Source organism: Phalaenopsis equestris, unplaced genomic scaffold (genome assembly GCF_001263595.1).
Source record: "Phalaenopsis equestris unplaced genomic scaffold, ASM126359v1 Scaffold000568, whole genome shotgun sequence".
NCBI classification, from domain to species: Eukaryota; Viridiplantae; Streptophyta; class Magnoliopsida; order Asparagales; family Orchidaceae; genus Phalaenopsis; species Phalaenopsis equestris.
In genome coordinates, this window is record NW_018165008.1 from 446,617 (window position 1) to 466,920 (window position 20,304).

The following is a 20,304-nucleotide window of genomic DNA, read 5'->3' on the forward strand; positions in this document are numbered from 1 at the left end:
GACATACTTTTTATCTATTTTGAGTAAATTGCTAAAATAATTTTAGACTATTTACATGAGGTTATTTTAAACTCAGAGTTTATAAAAGTGTCAAAATAGTCTTCATCCTTATTAAATTAGGATTGAACAGTCTTTATAGAGGACTATTAGAGCTCAATTTTAAAATAATTGATGATTGTTTTACACCTCTATAAACTTTAGGACTATAACGACCTCATGTAAACAATCGGGGCTATATTGGCACTTTACTCATTTAATATGTATCACCCAAACTTTAATAGTTACATAAGTAACACTCAAATCTTTATTTTTGTATGAAAATATCACATTCATCTACTTTTAAAACATTAAATAGATAATTTCATATGTATATTTAACACACCATTGTAAATATATATAAATATGAAATTATAGATTTTATATGTAAATATATACCATAAAAAATTATAATAGTTGATCTTCTAAATACTAATTCATCGATTAAATAAATTAAAAATGCCATTTCAATTAGTAGTATCAGTTAAACTATAAAAATACTTTGGGATTAGCATTATTTTTCATTTTTATCAAATTCTTCATAGTTTGGCAGTTGCATGCGTAAATACATTGGCTTGGAAGTTCATAAAAATCACTTCAATGTTGAACAAGGGAAGAGGCAATTACTCTTCCATCAAATTCCAATTTTTACTTATATGAAAGAGCAATTTAGGCATTTGACCCTCCTGAAATATTATTTTACCCTTCAATGTCCTAACCCCTGCAATATTGGGTCTACAAGACAATTTGTTCATTTTTTTTCAATGGAAATAAGAAATACAGCATTTTATCAGACAAAATAGGCCTCAAACATAGAAGTCCCCTCAACTAAAACATTTTTTTCTTCTGAAGTAGCAGCTGCTTTTGCCCAATAATGATCGATTTAACTATCAAAAACATTATAAATATGCGTATATTACTACATAGATCAGACCACCAAACACTTAGGGTGGGTTTTAAACAATTATTTTACATATATACCATGTATATACGTCTGTTTGACTACAACTTTCTTGCTGCATTTCAGAAATGAAGATCTTATGTATTTACATATCTACCGCCTAAACTTGTAAAGTATACATATTAGATAAATAGATCAGAGTTGGGTGGCATGTATGCAGATGCCCCTTCAGAAATTTTTACAGTAAGAATTCTTTCACTGTCAAATCTGCTGATACAGTTAGTTGAAATAATTTTGAAAAACACCATCTTTTCTACAACAATTCCAGAATTAACACACATAACTACAAAGCCAATCCAAACAGACATAAATTACAGCAGAGAATGAAAAATTGGGAAGCAAATGAAAGTTTGAACCAGAAGCAGCCCTCTTTGGATGATCCTATGCTTCCAGATTCAAACTCCAACAGAAGAGAAAAAGAAAACTAAGATCTTTCATCTCCCTCCCAGTTATTCTTCTCCTTGGGACCTGTAGGACCTTCCTCTCGAAATAATTCATCTGGAAGCTTATCCAACACACTCTCCACCGAAAATCTAAGCTTAACTGGTAAAAAGCTAAGAATTTTATCTACTTCTGACCTCGAATTATACTCCACAGTTGGTCCCCATTCTCTCATGTACTGCAACCAGCAAGGTTCAACTATAACATCCCCCATATACTCCGCTGCAATTATCTGATACCGAACACTCGAATCCACATAAAATTGGCTCCGAGCTGCATCATTTCTAACCCCAATTCCCAACTTTGCTGATCCTTGGAGATATGTCCCAGGGTGAGGGTAACTGGCATGCCCGCTCTTCGAAGAATAAACGATCGCTCTGTTGGCTTCGATGAACTCTAAACCAGATACCTCCACCCACTCGCCACCACTGTGTTCGGAGAAATATATACCACATAGTTCGCCAGTGAAATTGCTTATTCGAAGCGTGAAATGCTCCCAATCTCCTACATGTTGTCCAATATGTTTTAGAGGGATGTTTAGCAGGCCAACCTTAAGGGTGGAAGGACCATTGAATGGACAGAACACCCACATTGCGATGTCTGTGAAGGTTCCCCCTAGAGCTGGCTTTAAATGGATGTAGAGTTCTGCGCTGTCGATATTCCCACACTTGACACGATTGCCGCTACGATCATCGGGCAAATCAATCCAATATTCGCCATCGTTGGCACCTTCGGCTGGAAGATTAGAACCGAGGGAATCAATGGCCTGTCCCTGATCTTCACCTCTGGTGTATAAAGTAGCCCCATTTGTGAAAAACCAAGCCACCGACGACGGCAAGTAACCTTCTTTCGGATGGAAAAAGACGGTCGGTCCGTAATGCTTGATGAGCGCATGGACCTGATCAAGATTCGGCATGGCAAGAAAGAATGGATCGAGATTTTTCAAGCACGAGACATCAATTTCAGCATTGAAATCGCTATCTGTGGTGCAGCAGAATGTGCCTACAGGCACACCTTTGCACCACATGCCTCGAAATAAAGGCCTGGATTTCCAAACAGTGAAGGGAATATCGAAACCATTCGATTCAAGACAAAGAATGGGTTCATGAGTCTCGCACGTATCTGTGAGATCAGCTCGGACACATCTTACTTCATCGACGAAGGGCTTGTTAGAATCATTGGTGATGACATAACCCACGGCTCTGTAGCCTTCGGGAGGGCATGGAAGCCAAAAGCAGACAGATCCATCATGGTTATCATCCTGCCAGTTTGCTGACCACCAAATAAGTGTATAGTCGATGGGTTTTTGCAGGGGTGGAAGTTCTGCCTCGCTTGAATTAGCTACTACTGCTCTTGCTGCGAGAAGAAAAGCTTGAGACTGTTGGCCGATGGGTTGCCCGTAATCACCCAGGGAGAAAAATCCATCAGGAATCTCTACAGGCTTGTAGAAAGTCGCTCCTTCGCTCTTGTTTTTTGACGGGTAGCAGCTCCAGATGCTTTGAAATTTAGTGATATTCACTACTTCAAGCTCTCCCAAGTTTATGCTTCCTTTAGCAAAACCTTTGCCTTGAAGAAATGCATTTTTTTTTTTACTCAAAATGACGTTCATGATGGATGTTAAAACAAGCAGAAGTTGCTAGACTAGTTAGATGGCTAGACAGTGATTGAAAAATGAAGTTCATTTGTTCATTGGAAGATTTACATACATACCACTCAATTCCTATGTATTTACATATCTAACACCTAAATTTCAATTTTTTTATATACATACCACCTTAACTATGCATGAAGAGATGTATTTCACCATTTAAAAGTTAAAATGGTGTATTTTTGATGTGATGTCAAAGATTTGGATGGTGTAAATATAAAAGGAAAATTTAGGTGTCAGATATGTAAATTCATAAGAATGGAGTGGTATCTATGTAAATGTCCCTTCATTGAGATTTATTGTTCGGGAGAACCAGGGAACTGGAGTGCTTACAGGTAGCCCAAGGTTTCTCTCTAACCCAAGGCAGGTTTCAGGAGGAAACCAGCCAATTTTCCGTAAAAAAACAAGAAAAATAACGGTATATTTATTATGAAACAAAGCAATGCATGCACATACTACCATAGCATAAACATCTTCATCAAAGTTGGGAAATTTACAGTTAGGGCTAATTCGTTTCAACCTAAAAGTTCTTATACGAGCAATGTTGTGAAGGCGAGTTTCATTGAATAGAGTTCCATTGATTTTATTTGTTATTCATACGCTTCTTATGATTATATATTGATTAGAATTGCAGTGAGTTTCAGCTATACAAACCGTCACACTAATTTCTTCTTCTCGTCTGCTCTCTTATGATACCAAGGCCTCAACAATGACTCTTCATCGAGTGAAACCCCAATCAGTATTGGTACGTCCTTCCCTATTACAATGATGAAACTATCGAGTTCTTCAAATGGAAAGCATCTGATTACGTAGTTCTCACTTAATTATTGAATAGTCTCGATTTTTTTTTGGTCTTTGCAATCAAATTCCTAGAGTTCCATGCAATGTTAGATTTTCAATGGTATAATTCCAGGAAAGTAAAATTTCCCATGTGTTTGCCTCATATTATGACCTATTTAGCAGAGTAAGTGGGATGGCTTGCTTCACTACAAACATTTAATCACATAACCTAAGTTCTAACAGCGCCAAAATAAAAGGTTCATGGCTGCTAACTTCTCTCTGGCTTTCATTAATCCCTTTCAACCCTTGCGCACTTGTGAAATCTTAGCAGATGGTCAATATAACAGTTTTAATCTTGTTGCTGCTCTCTCCTATGTTCTTTGAGCAATATGAGTGATCATCTTTTCTTCAAAAATTTCTAATCATGCAAGAATCATGGTGTTCATAGTCATGTTTGATAGTGTTTGAGGTCGAGAGGAAAAGTTTTCTCCATTCTCTCATATGGGCATTACTCATCATCTTTCGGATCAATGTTAAATATACTGTTGTATACTCCTTCCCAACATGCCTTTTAAAAATCTATTAGAGCGGATGTTTCTCTCACTAATACCACTTCATGTTCTATCATGCTTTTTCAGAAAGAGTCTAATTGTTTTGTAGGATATCCATTTATGTTTTTCATGTTGTTTTATCCTTTAGGTGTAACAGCCCGAACTCTCACTCATCAAGAAATTGCCCGCTTTGACTTAATGGTCTTATGGTTTTGCCCCAATAGTGCAACTTCCTAGGAGGTCACCCACCTAAGAGTGCTCCCGTACAAGCACGCTTAACTTTCGAGTTTCTATCGAAACTCCAATCATTACACCAAAAGGCGCCTAATGGTCTCATGTATAAGTGTTCAGCTTCATTCTACTTAAGAGTTTTACAATCGCCTCCACTTGAGTAATTGATATTCTCATCAGTGCTCTAAACCCAGAATCATCCACTAAGTAGATAGTATTCTGGAGGTGATCCCTACAGATTCGAGAGATAGCTCATATCACGCAGCACTTTGTCTCATCTTGAGTTTAAGAGATGGCTCATTTGGCATAGCACTTTGTTATGTATCGTACTTAGTTCACATCTTCTAACTGCTATAATCCTCTTAGACTATTTGTAATAGACCGAACTCTCACCCATCGAGATATTGTCCGCTTTGACCTAATGGCTTCATGGTTTTGCCCCAATGGTGTAACTTACTTGGAGATCTCCCATCCTAGGAGTTCAGCTTCATTCTACTTATGGGGTTCATAATAGATTTGTTGCAAATGTACCCTCAAGTATATCCTCAATTTTAGATTCATTACCTTGTCCCATGTCAAAGATAATAACAAACTTCTTTTATCTTTCCACAACTTATCTTTCTCTTGTGATTATGATTGGCAGATCTCACTCCCATCATGGCTCCTTTGAAATCTATATATCTCCTTAATGTTTTATATGTCCTACACTTCTTGGAAGTTTATTGATTAATTTAGTTTTACAAGGTCCCATAATTGTTTTCTATTATTTTATATTCTTTTGTAATATTTTATCACTCCCATTATGTCTTTCAAAAACTTTAGCTCAACGAAGAAGATTTTAAAAAATCGAGGCTAGTGTGTTGTACACTCTAACTATAAATGTTCTCTCTGCACTTTCCTCCGTTACTTCTCATTTTTATTGGTATTTTCAATTGAATAATTCTTCTCCCAATATAACTTAATATTTTGTCTCTAGTTCCTTATTTTCACTCAAATTTGACTATCATAAAAATGAGATGGATAAACAGTATCACGTATATTTTCCATCATCTATTACTCTCATCTAATCAAATCATCCTTTTAAATTAATTCACTTGAAACATTTTGGTTCCTAGACCTATCCTTACTTATCTAGATGGTTGTTATTTTTTTTTTCACCTTCATTGATGATTTATTGCAAGCTATAAAGATTAACTTACCCAAATGTAGCTGTAAGGTCCATCATGTACTCCCATTTTTTTAGGAATAAATAGAAGTTAAATTTATCACTTCATCAAAATAATTGTAGTGATAATGCTTTAGAATCCATGCAATCTCAGTTTTGCCTCTTATGCTCTTCTACTAGTATTATTCACCAGACTTTCTACTTAAATACCTCTCAATAGAATGATCTTTCATGAATGCAAAAATCGACAGCTTCTTGAGATTGTTATGACGTTGATATTTTATATAAATGTAACTTGTCAATTATGAGGTAACCCTATCTTTATTGCAGGTTAGTTATTGATATAACTTATAAATTCTCATCAATCTTTGATGTTTCACAATCAAGTACCTACTCCACTTCTTGGCAACATCAAACCCATCTCCACTTTTTATCCCAATAAACTTGGTTTTCCCCTAACACCCTCTAGATTTGGTTAAACCTTCATTCTCCATTTGTTTCACTCACCAAAACTCTCTCCACATATTATTCGATGCATCTTCTTTGGGTCCTTACATACATACAAAATTCATCGGTGTTATGATAAGCTTACACGACTACTATATACTTCATCAATGCAACCTTTCAAGGGTCTCCAACTTCTTCCTCTCTCTCCTCCACCCCTAACACTTCTCCCCGCCAATTCCTCCTCCGCTAAAAGCATCTCCTACCCATACACATTTACCAATATACTCTAGTTGTAGTCGATCTCCAGCAATCAGATTAATGGAACTCTATGCAAAGTGACCTCCTGTGATATGGATGACTACTCCTTGATCACTTAGAATACCCCAAACATCCGACTGCATTTTCTATAAAGTAAGGAAGATAGCCAATCATTTCCGAGGGTTAGGGTCAAGTATTGCAAGCTACCTGGTCTCATCTCTAATGTTTCGTAGACTGAGTTCATCTCCTTTCTAAGGAAATCACATATCTCTTCTCATAATAATAAGCTGCCCTGTATCATCTCTATGAATAGCACCTCCAACCAGAATGTCAAATTCAACTTAGTACCCCAAGCTAAAAAGCCTTTTGACCAACATTTTCCTCTAGCTCAAAGAGATCATTTTCCTCTTGCTCAAAGAGATAAAAGGATCCCATCAACTCACTTAATAACCATTTCGTTCCTACATAAAATCATATTTCAGACCATTTATTAATTCAGACCATTAATTAAGGTTAGACCATGCAAAAAATGGATGTCCATCAATTCATTGTCAAATCTATTACTACTAAAATTACATTCCATTTATTCAGTTTTAGTTCTACTTAAACGAAGGCCTTTAGACTCCAATGTAGACCTCCATAATTCAAGTTTTTCCTGGGTTTTTTCTCTCATTTTTTCCACAAGAAGAATATCATCAGCAAAAAGCATACACCAAGGTACATCCTCTTGTAGATGTCCAGTAAGACCATCCATAACTAAAGCAAAAAGATATGAGCTTAAAGTCGATCATTGATGTAATCCAACAGAAATAGGAAAATATTTTGTCAATCCTCCTTCAGTTTGAACACAAGTAACAACTCTAGTATACATATCTTTAATTACTTGAATATAAGTTATATCAACACATTTCTTCTCGAGAACTCTCCAAAGGATATCTCTTGGAACCTTATCGTAAGCTTTTTCTAAATCAATAAAAATCAAAATATAATTTGGAAAATTATGAGGATAATCTTAGTAGGTTTCCTTTGGCCAGACAAGTCTATGAAAAATATTATGATCTTTCGAATTGTTTTGTACATTTCTATATTTAATCAAATATATAAACCTTGTGATAATTTATGTAAATTATACACTTATTGAAATTTGACAAAATCAGTTCCACATTGTGCATAAAAATCATATTTACTTACTGTAAAAGTTAAAAATTATTTAGCTTAATTTAAGCACTAAAATTAACTTTTAAAGTAACTTTGTATTTTTGTACAAAAATAATTATCATAAATTAAATAAGCTTAGAAAAATCATGAAAAATAGTTTTATAATCTATTTTTTTGAAAAAATTTCATTTTCAAAGTGTATTTTGAATTAAAATAATTAAAATAATCAAAATTTTTAAAACTACAAAAAATGGTTCAAAATGTGTACAAGCTTTCCCTGATCACTTAGAATTCATTATGATATTTTTCCTAATTTTTCTAAGTTAAAAATAAAATTTAAAAGCTTAAAAGTGAATTTTCCTTATTTTCTCATTAAATAATTATAATAAATAAATTAAAAAACATAAAAATACAAAATTTGATAATAATAATAATAATTTAATTCAAAAAATCATGAAATTTTGCTTTGGTATTAGTCTAACTCAAGGAAACCTCTAATAATTTTCTCATATACAAAAAATTTTATTTTGGATAGTTAAATAAATCAATTTAGAAAACCCTATTTCCTGAATTTAAAAACACAAAAGAAAAACTACATTATTCTCTTCTGATGTTTCAATTAACTCATGGATATGCCACTCTTTTGATTCTCCAAGAACATCTTTTGTTACTTGTTTAATAGTGTTTGTTACTTTATCCCACATCACATTTGCTTCTTCATGAATATCCCAAATTTTGAAATCTTGAATTTTACTCATAAAAATAATTTTATTTGTGTCTTTTAGGTTCCCCCATCTAATTTTTACGATGATGAGTCCTAGTATTCATTATTTATAACTATTCATCTTAAAATTTTGAACTAATAAACGATGTTGGGTATTTAAATTTTCACTTGGAATGACCTTACAATCTTTATAATCACGACGATCTCTTCTTCTCGTAAGAAAATAATCAATTTGTGTTTTATTAGATCCACTCTTATAAGTAATAAGATGTTCATCCCTTTTCTTGAATAAAGTATTAGTAATAACAAAATCATACGCTAAAGCAAAATCTAAAATAGTTCTACATTCTTCATTAGTTACTTCAAAACCGTAGCCAGCATGAATATTTCTGAAATCTTCTACCACTCTACCGACATGTTCATTTAAGTCTCATCCAATAAAAATTCTTTCTTCAAGAGGTATCATTTGTATTAAGTCTTCTAAGTCATTCCAAAATTTATCTTTAGACCCTGTATCTAAACCTACTTGAGGAGCATAAACATTTATAATATTAAAAATCTTAATATCACTGATAATCTTAAGGGTCATAATTCTATCACCAACTCTATTAATTTTTACAACATTATCTTTCAAACTCTTATTTATAATTATACTTACACCATTTCTAGTAAGACTCTTACTAGAATACCAAAGTTTAAAACTTAAATTATCGATCTCCTTAGCCTTTTCTCCAACCCACTTAGTTTCTTGAATACATAAGATATTAATTTACCTATGAATCATAATATCAACTAATTCCATTAATTTACCATTGAGAGTGTCTATATTCTAAGATCCTATCCTAATAATAGTTTCATTAGTTTCATGAACTAACTTCTTTACCCGCATTCGCCCGTAATGTGGGAACCCTTGCTTATTTAACACTACACCCGGGCGCCGATGTAGTGTTAAATACACACGACTTAATTCCTATGTTTTTACATATCTGACAACTAAACTTCAATTATTATGTATATTCCACCTTATTTATGCATGTAAACGTGTATTCCACCTTTTTAAAGTTAAAGCAGTAGTATTTTGAAGTGATATGAAATATTTGGATGGTATAATTGTAAAAAATTACAATTTTGGTGCTAGATAAGTAAAAACATATGTAAATTTCAAGAACCATAACTGCCATAATTTTTTTAAAAAAAATTCAAAGTAATTTCAGCCTAGTAGCAATAAGCCAGTAACTGACAATATAAGAGACCAGTGGGCAAAATTAAATATTAATAATAAAATATATAACAAGAAAGAATACATAGGAGAAACAGAAGCTTTTTATTATTTAAAATATTGATTTGGTGATAATCAAGCCATAGAAAATCAAGACTATCTTCTCATCACACCCAGCATGGTATGCTCCCAAAAAACTGGAAGAAGGCTATGAACATGTTATTTCCATAAAGATAACAAAAAGAAAAACGGGAATTTTTTTCAACCCAAAAAAAAAAAAAAAAAATTTCACACTCCAAGGAAAAATCAATAAAGAAAAGTGGCTGATTAGAACTTCAGAGTATTCAAAAAAACAAAAAATTGTCTCCAAAGAACTTCAGAAACAGAGAACAATCTATTTCCAAAGCTGAATTCAAATCCTCGCAGTAAATCAAAAGAAACAGAGAGTGAAATCAAGGGCATCAATAAAGATAACACCTTTAGGCCATTCCGGCATGGCGGAAGGTAAGGAGAAAGGCTCCGGCTCGCCGGAGATGATATCATAGATGCCTCCCCTGTTCCAGCAGAAACAAGTGAATGAATCCATCCTCTGCTTCAAATCAAGGAACAGATCGATCTCCCATCGAGCTTCTCCGCCGGGTTTAAATCAATTTCTACGCCACTCATGATCGCTGAATCTGTAACTTTTGGATGGCGATGTATCGGCTTTCCTCTACTTGACGTCTTGCAGAATCATATGGATTAGAATGTAACTAGGGATTGGAAATCAAAGGGGTAATGACATACAGAAATTGAATAAAAAAATACCGTTCCCCGGTTGCTGGACCTTGGAAGCCAAAGAGGAGGAAGAGTCCAAGCTTTTTCTTACTTTTATTTAGAGCTTATCGTCACCAACTTTCAAACCAAAAAATACACCCATATGCTAAGTACCACATAACTAGGTGAGTTGGGGCCTATCATGATTCATGAATAAAATAAAATTTTCTAATGATTCATGAATAAAATAAAATTTTCTAATTAATCTTTTTAAAAATATATTAGTGTAATTTATTAGAATCAAATTGCACAAAATATTTAAACATTTTTTGTTTTAAAATGCAATCCTTTTAAGAGATATTATATTTATTAAACAATATTTTATTTTTGATATAGTATGATTATATTTACTTAATCAACTGCATCATGTCTTTTTCATTCGAATATTTTTTTTCAGCCAATTCATGATCCAACCAAATGGAATAATATTTAACGCCTGCATTTCAACTACTCTTATCCAATTCTTTGATATCCTCCTAGTGCAATCCATTAAATTTTCTCGAGATTCATGCGATCACATTTCTATATATGTGCTTATATATAATTAGGTGATGGTTTTTCAATTTGGTCTCTCCTCATTTTTTTCCTAGATAAAAAATTTGAAGAACTTTTTAAGAAATTCAAGTACTGATTTAGCACTTTATTAAAAAAATATAGCTTTCCTTAAGAAAAGAAACAATAATTTTTTAAATGTTTTATATCTTCAATAAATAATCTGAGTGATACAATTGTCATTCTCATGGCTTCCCAGCTATTTGGCAATGATGTCAGCAATATCAGCGCACGTATCTCATCATCAAAATCAATTTCAACAGACGATAATTGATTTGTGATAGTGTTGAAATCATTCAGGTGTTGAGCAACAGACACACCTTCCACCATCTTCAAGTAGAATAACTTTTTTATCAAATGCACCTTGTTATTCGCCGATGGCTTTTCGTACATATCTGATAAAGCCGCCATGAGATCTGCAGCAGTCCTCTCATTGATGACGTTAATTCAGAGATTGGCAGAAAAATTTAATATTATTCACCGAATCTCTATTGCCTATCATCCTTAAACACCAACAGAACCTATCGATCCAACAGATTCCATTCTGCCTCGTCCATCTTTTCTGGTCGTTTTCCCAGTAACGGAAGATGAAGTTTCTTCCCATAAAGGTAGTCCTCTATCTGCATCCTCCAGTAAACAAAATCTGTGTCATTGAACTTCTCGATCCTCGATGTCATCATTTTGTTTTCGTCTATCGTTCTTCCTTAGATTCGAACCCAAGACTCTGATACCAATTGTGAAAAACGACGACAATAAAGCAAAAAATAGAATGTGAAAAAATTGGAGAAAAATTACACGGAGAAAAACACCAGAGCGACACACAGATTTACGTGGTTTGGCAAATTTGCCTACTTTCACGGAGCTGCAGAGGATTTACTTCTTGGAGGAATTACACCGTCGAACGCATCGACGTTTACAAGAAAATCTCTATGTTTACAAGAAAATACAAGAAAATCTCTATTTTCTTTTCTCCCTTTCTCTCTCTCTCTTCCTCTCTTTCTCTTAGCTTTCAAAATGAGTTGACTTGGCCTTGCTTGGCTTTTCTTGGCTTGCATTTCCTTTAAATCAAAAGAGACTATTTATGGAAACCACGAGAGCGGTAGGTGGGAGGTAGGTGGGAGGTAGGTGAGAGTGGTAGGTGAGTGGTAGGTGAGATACTTAATTAGAAAGCTAATCAAAGTCGGTGGATCAAGTCTCCACATTACCCAACACTCTCAACTAATATTATTCACCAAACTTCCTACTTGTATACATCTCAATAGAATGATCTTTCATGAATGCAAAAATCTACACCTTCTTGAGATTTTTACGACATTAATATTTTAAAAAAAATGTAACTTGTCAATTATGAGGTAATGCTATCTTTATTGCATGTTAATTATTGCTATAACTTATAATTCTCATCAATCTTTGATGTTTCATAATCAACTGCCTACTCTACTTCTAGGCAACATCAAAACCGTCTCCACTTTTTATCCCAATACACTTGGTTTTCCCCTAACACCCTAGAGATTTGGTTAAACCATCACTCTTCATTTGGTTCACTCACCAAAACTCTCTCCACATATTATTCGATGCATCTTCTTTGGGTCCTTACATACATACAAAATTCATCGGTGTTATGATAAGCTTACACGACTACTATATACTTCATCAATGCAACCTTTCAAGGGTCTCCAACTTCTTCCTCTCTCTCCTCCACCCCTAACACTTCTCCCCGCCAATTCCTCCTCCGCTAAAAGCATCTCCTACCCATACACATTTACCAATATACTCTAGTTGTAGTCGATCTCCAACAATCAGAGTAATGGAACTCTGTGCAAAGTGACCTCCTGTGATATGAGTGATTACTCCTTGATTACTTAGAATACCCAAAACATTCGACTGCATTTTCTATGGAGTAAGGAAAAAGCCAATCATTTCCGAGGGTTAGGGTCAAGTATAGCAAGCTACCCTGTCCATCTCTACGAATAGTACCTCCAACCAGAATGTCAAATTCAACTTAGTATACCGAGCTAAAAAGCCTTTTGACCAACATTTTCCTCTTGCTCAAAGAGATAAAAGGATCCCATCAACTCACTTAATAACCATTTCGTTCCTACATAAAATCATATTTCAGACCATTTATTAAGGTTAGACCATGCAAAAAATGGATGTCCATCAATTTCATGGTTGAACCATGCATGAACTGGATTCAAGCCATGTTTTCTTTGTAGTGACCTACAAGAAACTATTTATATGGAGCCCCGTCCAAGGTGTATTGCTTAGTTAGAGAAATGTATATTTTTATCTCAAGAAAGCTAATAATCATCTTAAACAAAGTTCATAAACATGATTTGAAAAACTTTGTAAAGCCCCGCTTGAAATTGGCCTTCACAGTAGCACTACATATCACTCAATCTTCATTAAGTATAATGTTCTAAGTCCCATTATACCAATTAATTATATTGATGACAGCATAATGGATGTGATCATCACAATAGCTCTGAGATAAAACACTATTGTTAGGGCGTTCTTCTGCAGAGAGTCATGCCTATTTTTATACACACACACAGGTACCGCTATGGGGGAGCAAGTAATGATTGATCTGACTCTTTTGCTTGCAGGTGCTATTAGCTCCCCCACTTTTAAGGCATGGCTCATGATACGTTATGTGCATGCGAATTTTCCCGCTTACATTTGTTTTCATGCAGGATTGAGTCACTGCATATTCGCCGTGTCTGTGTATTCGCCGTGTCCGTGCTGTTGTATTTTTTATTTATTATTGATTTTTTTTTCTTTTCTTAACCTTTCTTTTTTGTTGATCGTGTCTCTTTTTGCTTGGCAGAAATGGCGAGAGAGAGAGTTGTGACGATTGCTACTACTGGGGGGAACTCTGTCTCCTTTTTCCCCTATTTGCATCATGTTGCATGTCTGCACTTACATGTGTTTTCCTTGTTTTCTTTTTGTGTTTTATTTAGGATTTTGTAGAAAATTAAAATTTTAGGGTCCTTAATGAGTCTATGTTGTATCATAATGATAAAGCGAAACTCCTTACATCGAGAGTCTTCTTGGGTATCCCCTGAGATCCATTTGGCGTGAGAGATTCACTTTCCGCCCGATGGTGCAGCGTGAGCTTCAAAGCATCGAGACTATTCCATACAGCTTTGTAGTTGAACCTCCGCTTTCTCTTCTTTCCGGAGGCATCTTTGTCATTTCGGCAGGTATAAGTCTCACCTCTTGGAGCTTCAGTTTATAGTCACAGGAAAAACATTTGAAAATTTGATCGAAAAAGTGGCTAGTTTGCAAGACACCGCAGATGCCTTGATCTTCAAAGATACTGAAAAGGCTAGAGGCAAAAGGCCTATTGTGGGTGTGTCTAGAAGAAAGGAAGAGAGCATCGCTCTTGCGACATCTGATGGGAAAATAAAAAAGCCAGTCATGTCTGCCGAGCAAATTGGCCCATCTCTTCAGTAAGGGAAATCCCAGTATCTTGAACAGAGGAAGTCTAAGGTCTATCCTTTTAGGAATGATTGTCTTAGGAAGATGCTCAAGAACCTGCTTAAGCAGGGAATGCAGCTCCCACCGCCAAATAAACCTCACGAGGTGGAGAGGACGAAGGAGCCTGACTATTGCCCATACCATAGGCATCTGGGGCATGTCCTGGAAGACTGTTATCCTTTCAAGGATTGGCTTGAGGCCCGGTATAATGCAGGAGAAATAGAAATACCAGATCAGTACTTGGAGAAACCCCAGGGGAAAGGTTCTGTGAAGATTGTGACAGTTATTCCAACTCATAGTTTTTTTTTTCTGATATTTATCTTCTTGCTTGTAACGCAGGAGTGGATTGTAGTGCTCCTCCTGGCACATTTTATGATGATAAAGATATAAAAGAAGAATCTTCTGATTATGTCTCTGTGTCTCATGTTCTTATACTTGATGATTATGATATCAATGACTCTGATCATGTTGATGTGGAAGATGAACAATACCCATTATGGCCCTCCTCGAGCGGTACATGTCGCATTTACGACGATTTGAGCGATACATCTGCCGATGCAGGTGAGGCCTCCGTGCATGAGGGCTTCTTTGACGAGCCTTCTGCTGAATTTGTCACTGAAGTCGAACCCATTGGTTCCTCTAGTGAGAAGGTTCAGGAAATTCACCTTAGAAGTGGTAAAATTCTCCCTCCAAGAGTATCTTTGCCCAATCAGTTCCGATTCACGAAGAGTCTCCGAGTCCTATGGATCATAGCCCCTTTTCTGTGCTTTCTGGTTGTCAAGACTATGTCCCTGCTAGGATCGTCAGGAAAGTTCATTCTCCTCATGGTGGTGCAGGCTGTCTCAGACCTGCTGTCTATATTGATAAGGCTACCACAAGCCTGTTATCTAAGAAAATTGTGGGGGTTGTTTCCTCTTTGAGGGGAAAATGGCCCATTTCTGAGAGGGAGCTCCTCACCCAGATTTCTGCGTCTGAGCAGACCGTGAGAGAACTCCTTTGCTTCCCTCACCCTCGAGGTCGTCGTAGTAGGACGTGGGCTTCGACCCGTCACTCTACTACTCGCCGAGGGGGGCCTCCTTCCGTTGCACATGGGGTTAGGCCTACCGGGGTGTTATTAGGAACCCCTAGTCTAACTTGTGTCACCGCTCTTTGTGACACACTTTAGATCCTTTAGATCTTTAGGATGTGGCTGATATGAAGACCCCGTCAAAGTCATGCTATACTCAGACTTACCCCTCACTTATATACTAGGTCGATGCACTTTCTCGGTAGATGGCGTGCTAGGCTAGGATTTAGGGTGCTAGATAGTCTTTTTGATGTCTGGCTATTGTTCTCTGTTGGATTGGTTGCCCTAGCCAGACATCTTTCTTTTGCATTATGCTTGTGATGTGTTTGCATGTTGCATATGTGTGGTAGTATGTTAGGGCGTTCTTCTGCAGAGAGCCATGCCTATTTTAATATCATGTCATAGCGCGTTGATAGGTCGCCCCTCCTGTGACTATAAACTGGAGCTCCAAGAGGTGGGACTTATACTTGCCGAAATGGCAAAGATGTCTCCGGAAAGAAGAGAAAGCGGAGGTTCAGCTACAAAGTTGTAAACACTCCAACAAAAGGACTTACACCCCGTCTGGGTCGGGGAGCCTTCTAACACCTTAGACGCACTAGACAACCACCTATATGGTGAAATTTGTTGGGTCAGTCACAGGATTGAAGTACCTCGGAAAAAGAAAACAACATCCACGAGCACCATCCACGAGAGGTATGTTGGGCCAGTCAGGTTGGAAAAGTACGGAGACTCTTCCTCGGGAGGCATCTTTGCCATTTCCGCAGGTATAAGTCCCACCTCTTGGAGCTCCAGTTTATAGTCACAAAATAGAGTTTCCTTCCTTTGACCTTAGGGCTACCTGAGATCCCCGGTCAGCAATCCGTGAATTGCATCATCCACGAGAACATCGGTAGCCCTAAGGTCAAAGGAAGGAAACTCTATTTTGTGACTATAAACTGGAGCTCCAAGAGGTGGGACTTATACCTGCGGAAATGGCAAAGATGCCTCCCGAGGAAGAGTCTCCGTACTTTTCCAACCTGACTGGCCCAACATACCTCTCGTGGATGTTGTTTTCTTTTTCCGAGGTACTTCAATCCAATTTCACCATATAGGTGGTTGTCTAGTGCGTCTAAGGTGTTAGAAGGCTCCCCGACCCAGACGGGGTGTAAGTCCTTTTGTTGGAGTGTTTACAACTTTGTAGCTGAACCTCCGCTTTCTCTTCTTTCCGGAGACATCTTTGCCATTTCGGCAAGTATAAGTCCCACCTCTTGGAGCTCCAGTTTATAGTCACAGGAGGGGCGACCTATCAACGCGCTATGACATGATATTAAAATAGGCATGGCTCTCTGCAGAAGAACGCCCTAACATACTACCACACATATGCAACATGCAAACACATCACAAGCATAATGCAAAAGAAAGATGTCTGGCTAGGGCAACCAATCCAACAGAGAACAATAGCCAGACATCAAAAAGACTATCTAGCACCCTAAATCCTAGCCTAGCACGCCATGCCGGGGGACCGCGGCCCCGTCGTCCCAAACCACGGGGACCCTAAGTCTACCTGGTCGTAAAGGTAGTCGACCCAATCCACGAGAACCTCGGTAGCCCTAAGGTCAAAGGAAGGAAACTCTATCCTGTGACTATAAACTGGAGCTCCAAGAGGTGGGACTTATACCTGCCGAAATGGCAAAGATGCCTCCGGAAAGAAGAGAAAGCGGAGGTTCAGCTACAAAGCTGTAAACACTCCAACAAAAGGACTTACACCCCGTCTGGGTCGGGGAGCATTCTAACACCTTAGGCGCACTAGACAACCACCTATATGAAGGTATGCTGGGCCAGTCAGGTTGGAAAAGTACGGGGACTCTTCCTCGTAAGTCCCACCTCTTGTAGCTCCAGTTTATAGTCACAGTCATACTCGTGTCAATCTCGATGACTTACCCCTCACTTATATACTAGGTCGATGCACTTTCTCGGTAGATGGAGTGATAGGCTAGGATTTAGGGTGATAGATAGTTTTTTTGATGTCTGGTTATTGTTCTCTGTTGGATTGGTTGTCCTAGCCAGACATCTTTCTTTTGCATTAGTCTCATGTTCTTATACTTGATGATTATGATATCAATGACTCTGATCATGTTGATGTGGAAGATGAACAATACCCATTATTGCCCTCCTCGAGCGGTACATGTCGCATTTACGATGATTTGAGCGATACATCTGCCGATGCAGGTGAGGCCTTCGTGCATGAGGGCTTCTTTGACGAGCCTTCTGCTGAATTTGTCACTGAAGTCGAACCCATTGGTTCCTCTAGTGAGAAGGTTCAGGAAATTCGCCTTAGAAGTGGTAAAATTCTCCCTCCAAGACTATCTTTGCCCAATTCTAAGGATAAGGGAAAGGGAATCATTACCCAAGAAATAGATGACCACCCTGAAGCCCCATCTAGGGCAACCAATCCAACAGAGAACAATAGTCAGACATCAAAAAGACTATCTAGCACCCTAAATCCTAGCCTAGCACGCCATCTACTGAGAAAGTGCATCGACCTAGTATATAAGTGAGGGGAAAGTCTGATGTGTTTGCATGTTGCATATGTGTGGTAGTATGTTAGGGCGTTCTTCTGCAGAGAGTCATGCCTATTTTTATGAAATGACGGGTCCTAACCCTGTTGGATTCTAAAGTTAATATGACCACCCTGTTAGATCTTTAGGAAGGATCTAAAGTCTGAGTATAACATGACTTTGACGGGGTCTTCATATCAGCCTCATCCTAAGAATCTAAAGGATCTAACTTATGTCACCGCTATCCATGTATGAATCACAAAAGTTGGTGACTTAAACATGAAAAGGAAGATTAACATTCACACGACTTAATTCCAATGTATTTACACATCAAACACCTAAACTTCAATTATTATGTATATGCCACCTTATATATGCATGTAAACGTGTATTTCACATTTTAAAAGTTAAAATAGTAGTATTTTGAAGTGATATGAAATATTTGGGTCGTATAGATGTAAAAAGAGCAGTTTAGGTGCTAGATATGTAAAAACATAGGAATCAGGTGGTATGCATGTAAATTTCAAGAACGACAACTACCATAGTTTATAATTAAAAAAAAAATCAAAATAACTTCAGTCTAGTAGCAATAAGCCAATAACTGACAATATAAGAGCTCAGAGGGCAATATATAATATTAATAATAAAATAAATGACAAGAAAGAAAACAAAGGAGAAACAGAAGCATTTTTATTATTTAAAATATGAATTTGGTGATAAAATCAAACCCTAGAAAATCAAGACTATCTTCTCATCACACCCAGCATGCTATGTTCCCAAATAGCTGGAATAAGCCTATGAACATGGTATTTCCATAAAGATACCAAGAACAAGCACAGGAAGAAAAACGGGAATTTTCTTCAACCCAAAAAAAAAAAAAAAAAAAAACTTGAACACTCCAAGGAAAAATCAATAAGGAAAAGTGGGTGATTAGAATTTCACAGTATTCAAAAAAGGAAAAAAATTGCCTCCAGAGAGCTTAAAATAGAGAGAACAATCTATTTCCAACGCTGAATCGAATTCAAATCCTCGCAGTAAATCAAAAGAAACAGAGAGTGAAATCAAGGGCATCAATAAAGATAACACCTTTAGGCCATTCCGGCATGGCGGAAGGTAAGGAGAAAGGCTCCGGCTCGCCGGAGATGATATCATAGATGCCTCCCCTGTTCCAGCAGAAACAAGTGAATGAATCCATCCTCTGCTTCAAATCAAGGAACAGATCGATCTCCCATCGAGCTTCTCCGCCGGGTTTAAATCAATTTCTACGCCACTCATGATCGCTGAATCTGTAACTTTTGGATGGCGATGTATCGGCTTTCCTCTACTTGACGTCTTGCAGAATCATATGGATTAGAATGTAACTAGGGATTGGAAATCAAAGGGGTAATGACATACAGAAATTGAATAAAAAAATACCGTTCCCCGGTTGCTGGACCTTGGAAGCCAAAGCGGAGGAAGAGTCCAAGCTTTCTCTTACTTTTATTTAGAGCTTATCGTCACCAACTATCAAAACCAAAACCTACACCCACATGCTAAGTACCACATAACTAGGAGGAGCTCACTTCTGAGTTGGGGCCTATCATAATTCATGAATAATATAAAATTTTCTAATTAATCTTTTTAAAAATATATTAGTGTAATTTATTAGAATCAAATTGCACAAAATATTTAAACATTTTTTGTTTTAAAATGCAATCCTTTTAAGAGATATTATATTTATTAAACAATATTTTATTTTTGATATAGTATGATTATATTTACTTAATCAACAGCATCATGTATTTTTCATTCAAATATTTTCTTTCCGCCAATTCATGATCCAACCAAATGGAATGATACTTAACGCATGCATTTCAACTACTCTGATCCAATTCTTTAATATCTTCCTAATACAATCCATTAAATTTTCTCGAGACTCATGCGATCACATTTCTATGTGTGTGTTTATATATAATTACATAATCGTTTTTCAATTTGATCTCACTTCATTTTTTTCCTTGATAAAAAATTTGAAGGACTTTTTAAGAAATTCAAATAGTGATTTAGCACTTTATTAAAAAAAAATATAGCTTTTCATAAGAAAAGAAACAATAATTTTTTAAATATTTTATATCTTCAATAAATAATCTGAGTGATACAATTGCGCAACTTCGGATTGTTTAATATGACAAAAACTTTGTGCAAAACAAATTATTTTTATATAAAATAATTTTATAATTACTTCTTAAATAAAA

General features: G+C 36.4%; 1 protein-coding gene across 7 annotated transcripts; it reads right to left on the minus strand.

Annotated features, from left to right (window-relative positions):
* Positions 1-1,216: 1,216 nt before the first annotated feature.
* LOC110029369 lies at positions 1,217-19,584 on the minus strand. 7 transcript variants are annotated; one of them, XM_020731627.1, is made up of 4 exons: positions 19,487-19,584; positions 19,157-19,402; positions 10,097-10,342; positions 1,217-3,004 (listed from the first exon to the last, which is right to left on the minus strand). In XM_020731627.1, the coding sequence occupies exons 3-4, from the start codon at positions 10,203-10,205 to the stop codon at positions 1,422-1,424; spliced, it is 1,692 nt and encodes a 563-aa protein (XP_020587286.1). In that variant the 5' UTR covers positions 10,206-10,342; positions 19,157-19,402; positions 19,487-19,584; the 3' UTR covers positions 1,217-1,421. The 7 variants fall into 7 exon arrangements, with proteins under 7 accessions (XP_020587286.1, XP_020587290.1, XP_020587287.1 ...); XM_020731631.1 differs by having other exon boundaries at positions 19,157-19,391; positions 19,487-19,582; XM_020731628.1 differs by lacking the exon at positions 19,487-19,584 and having other exon boundaries at positions 10,097-10,331; positions 19,157-19,480.
* Positions 19,585-20,304: the final 720 nt, after the last annotated feature.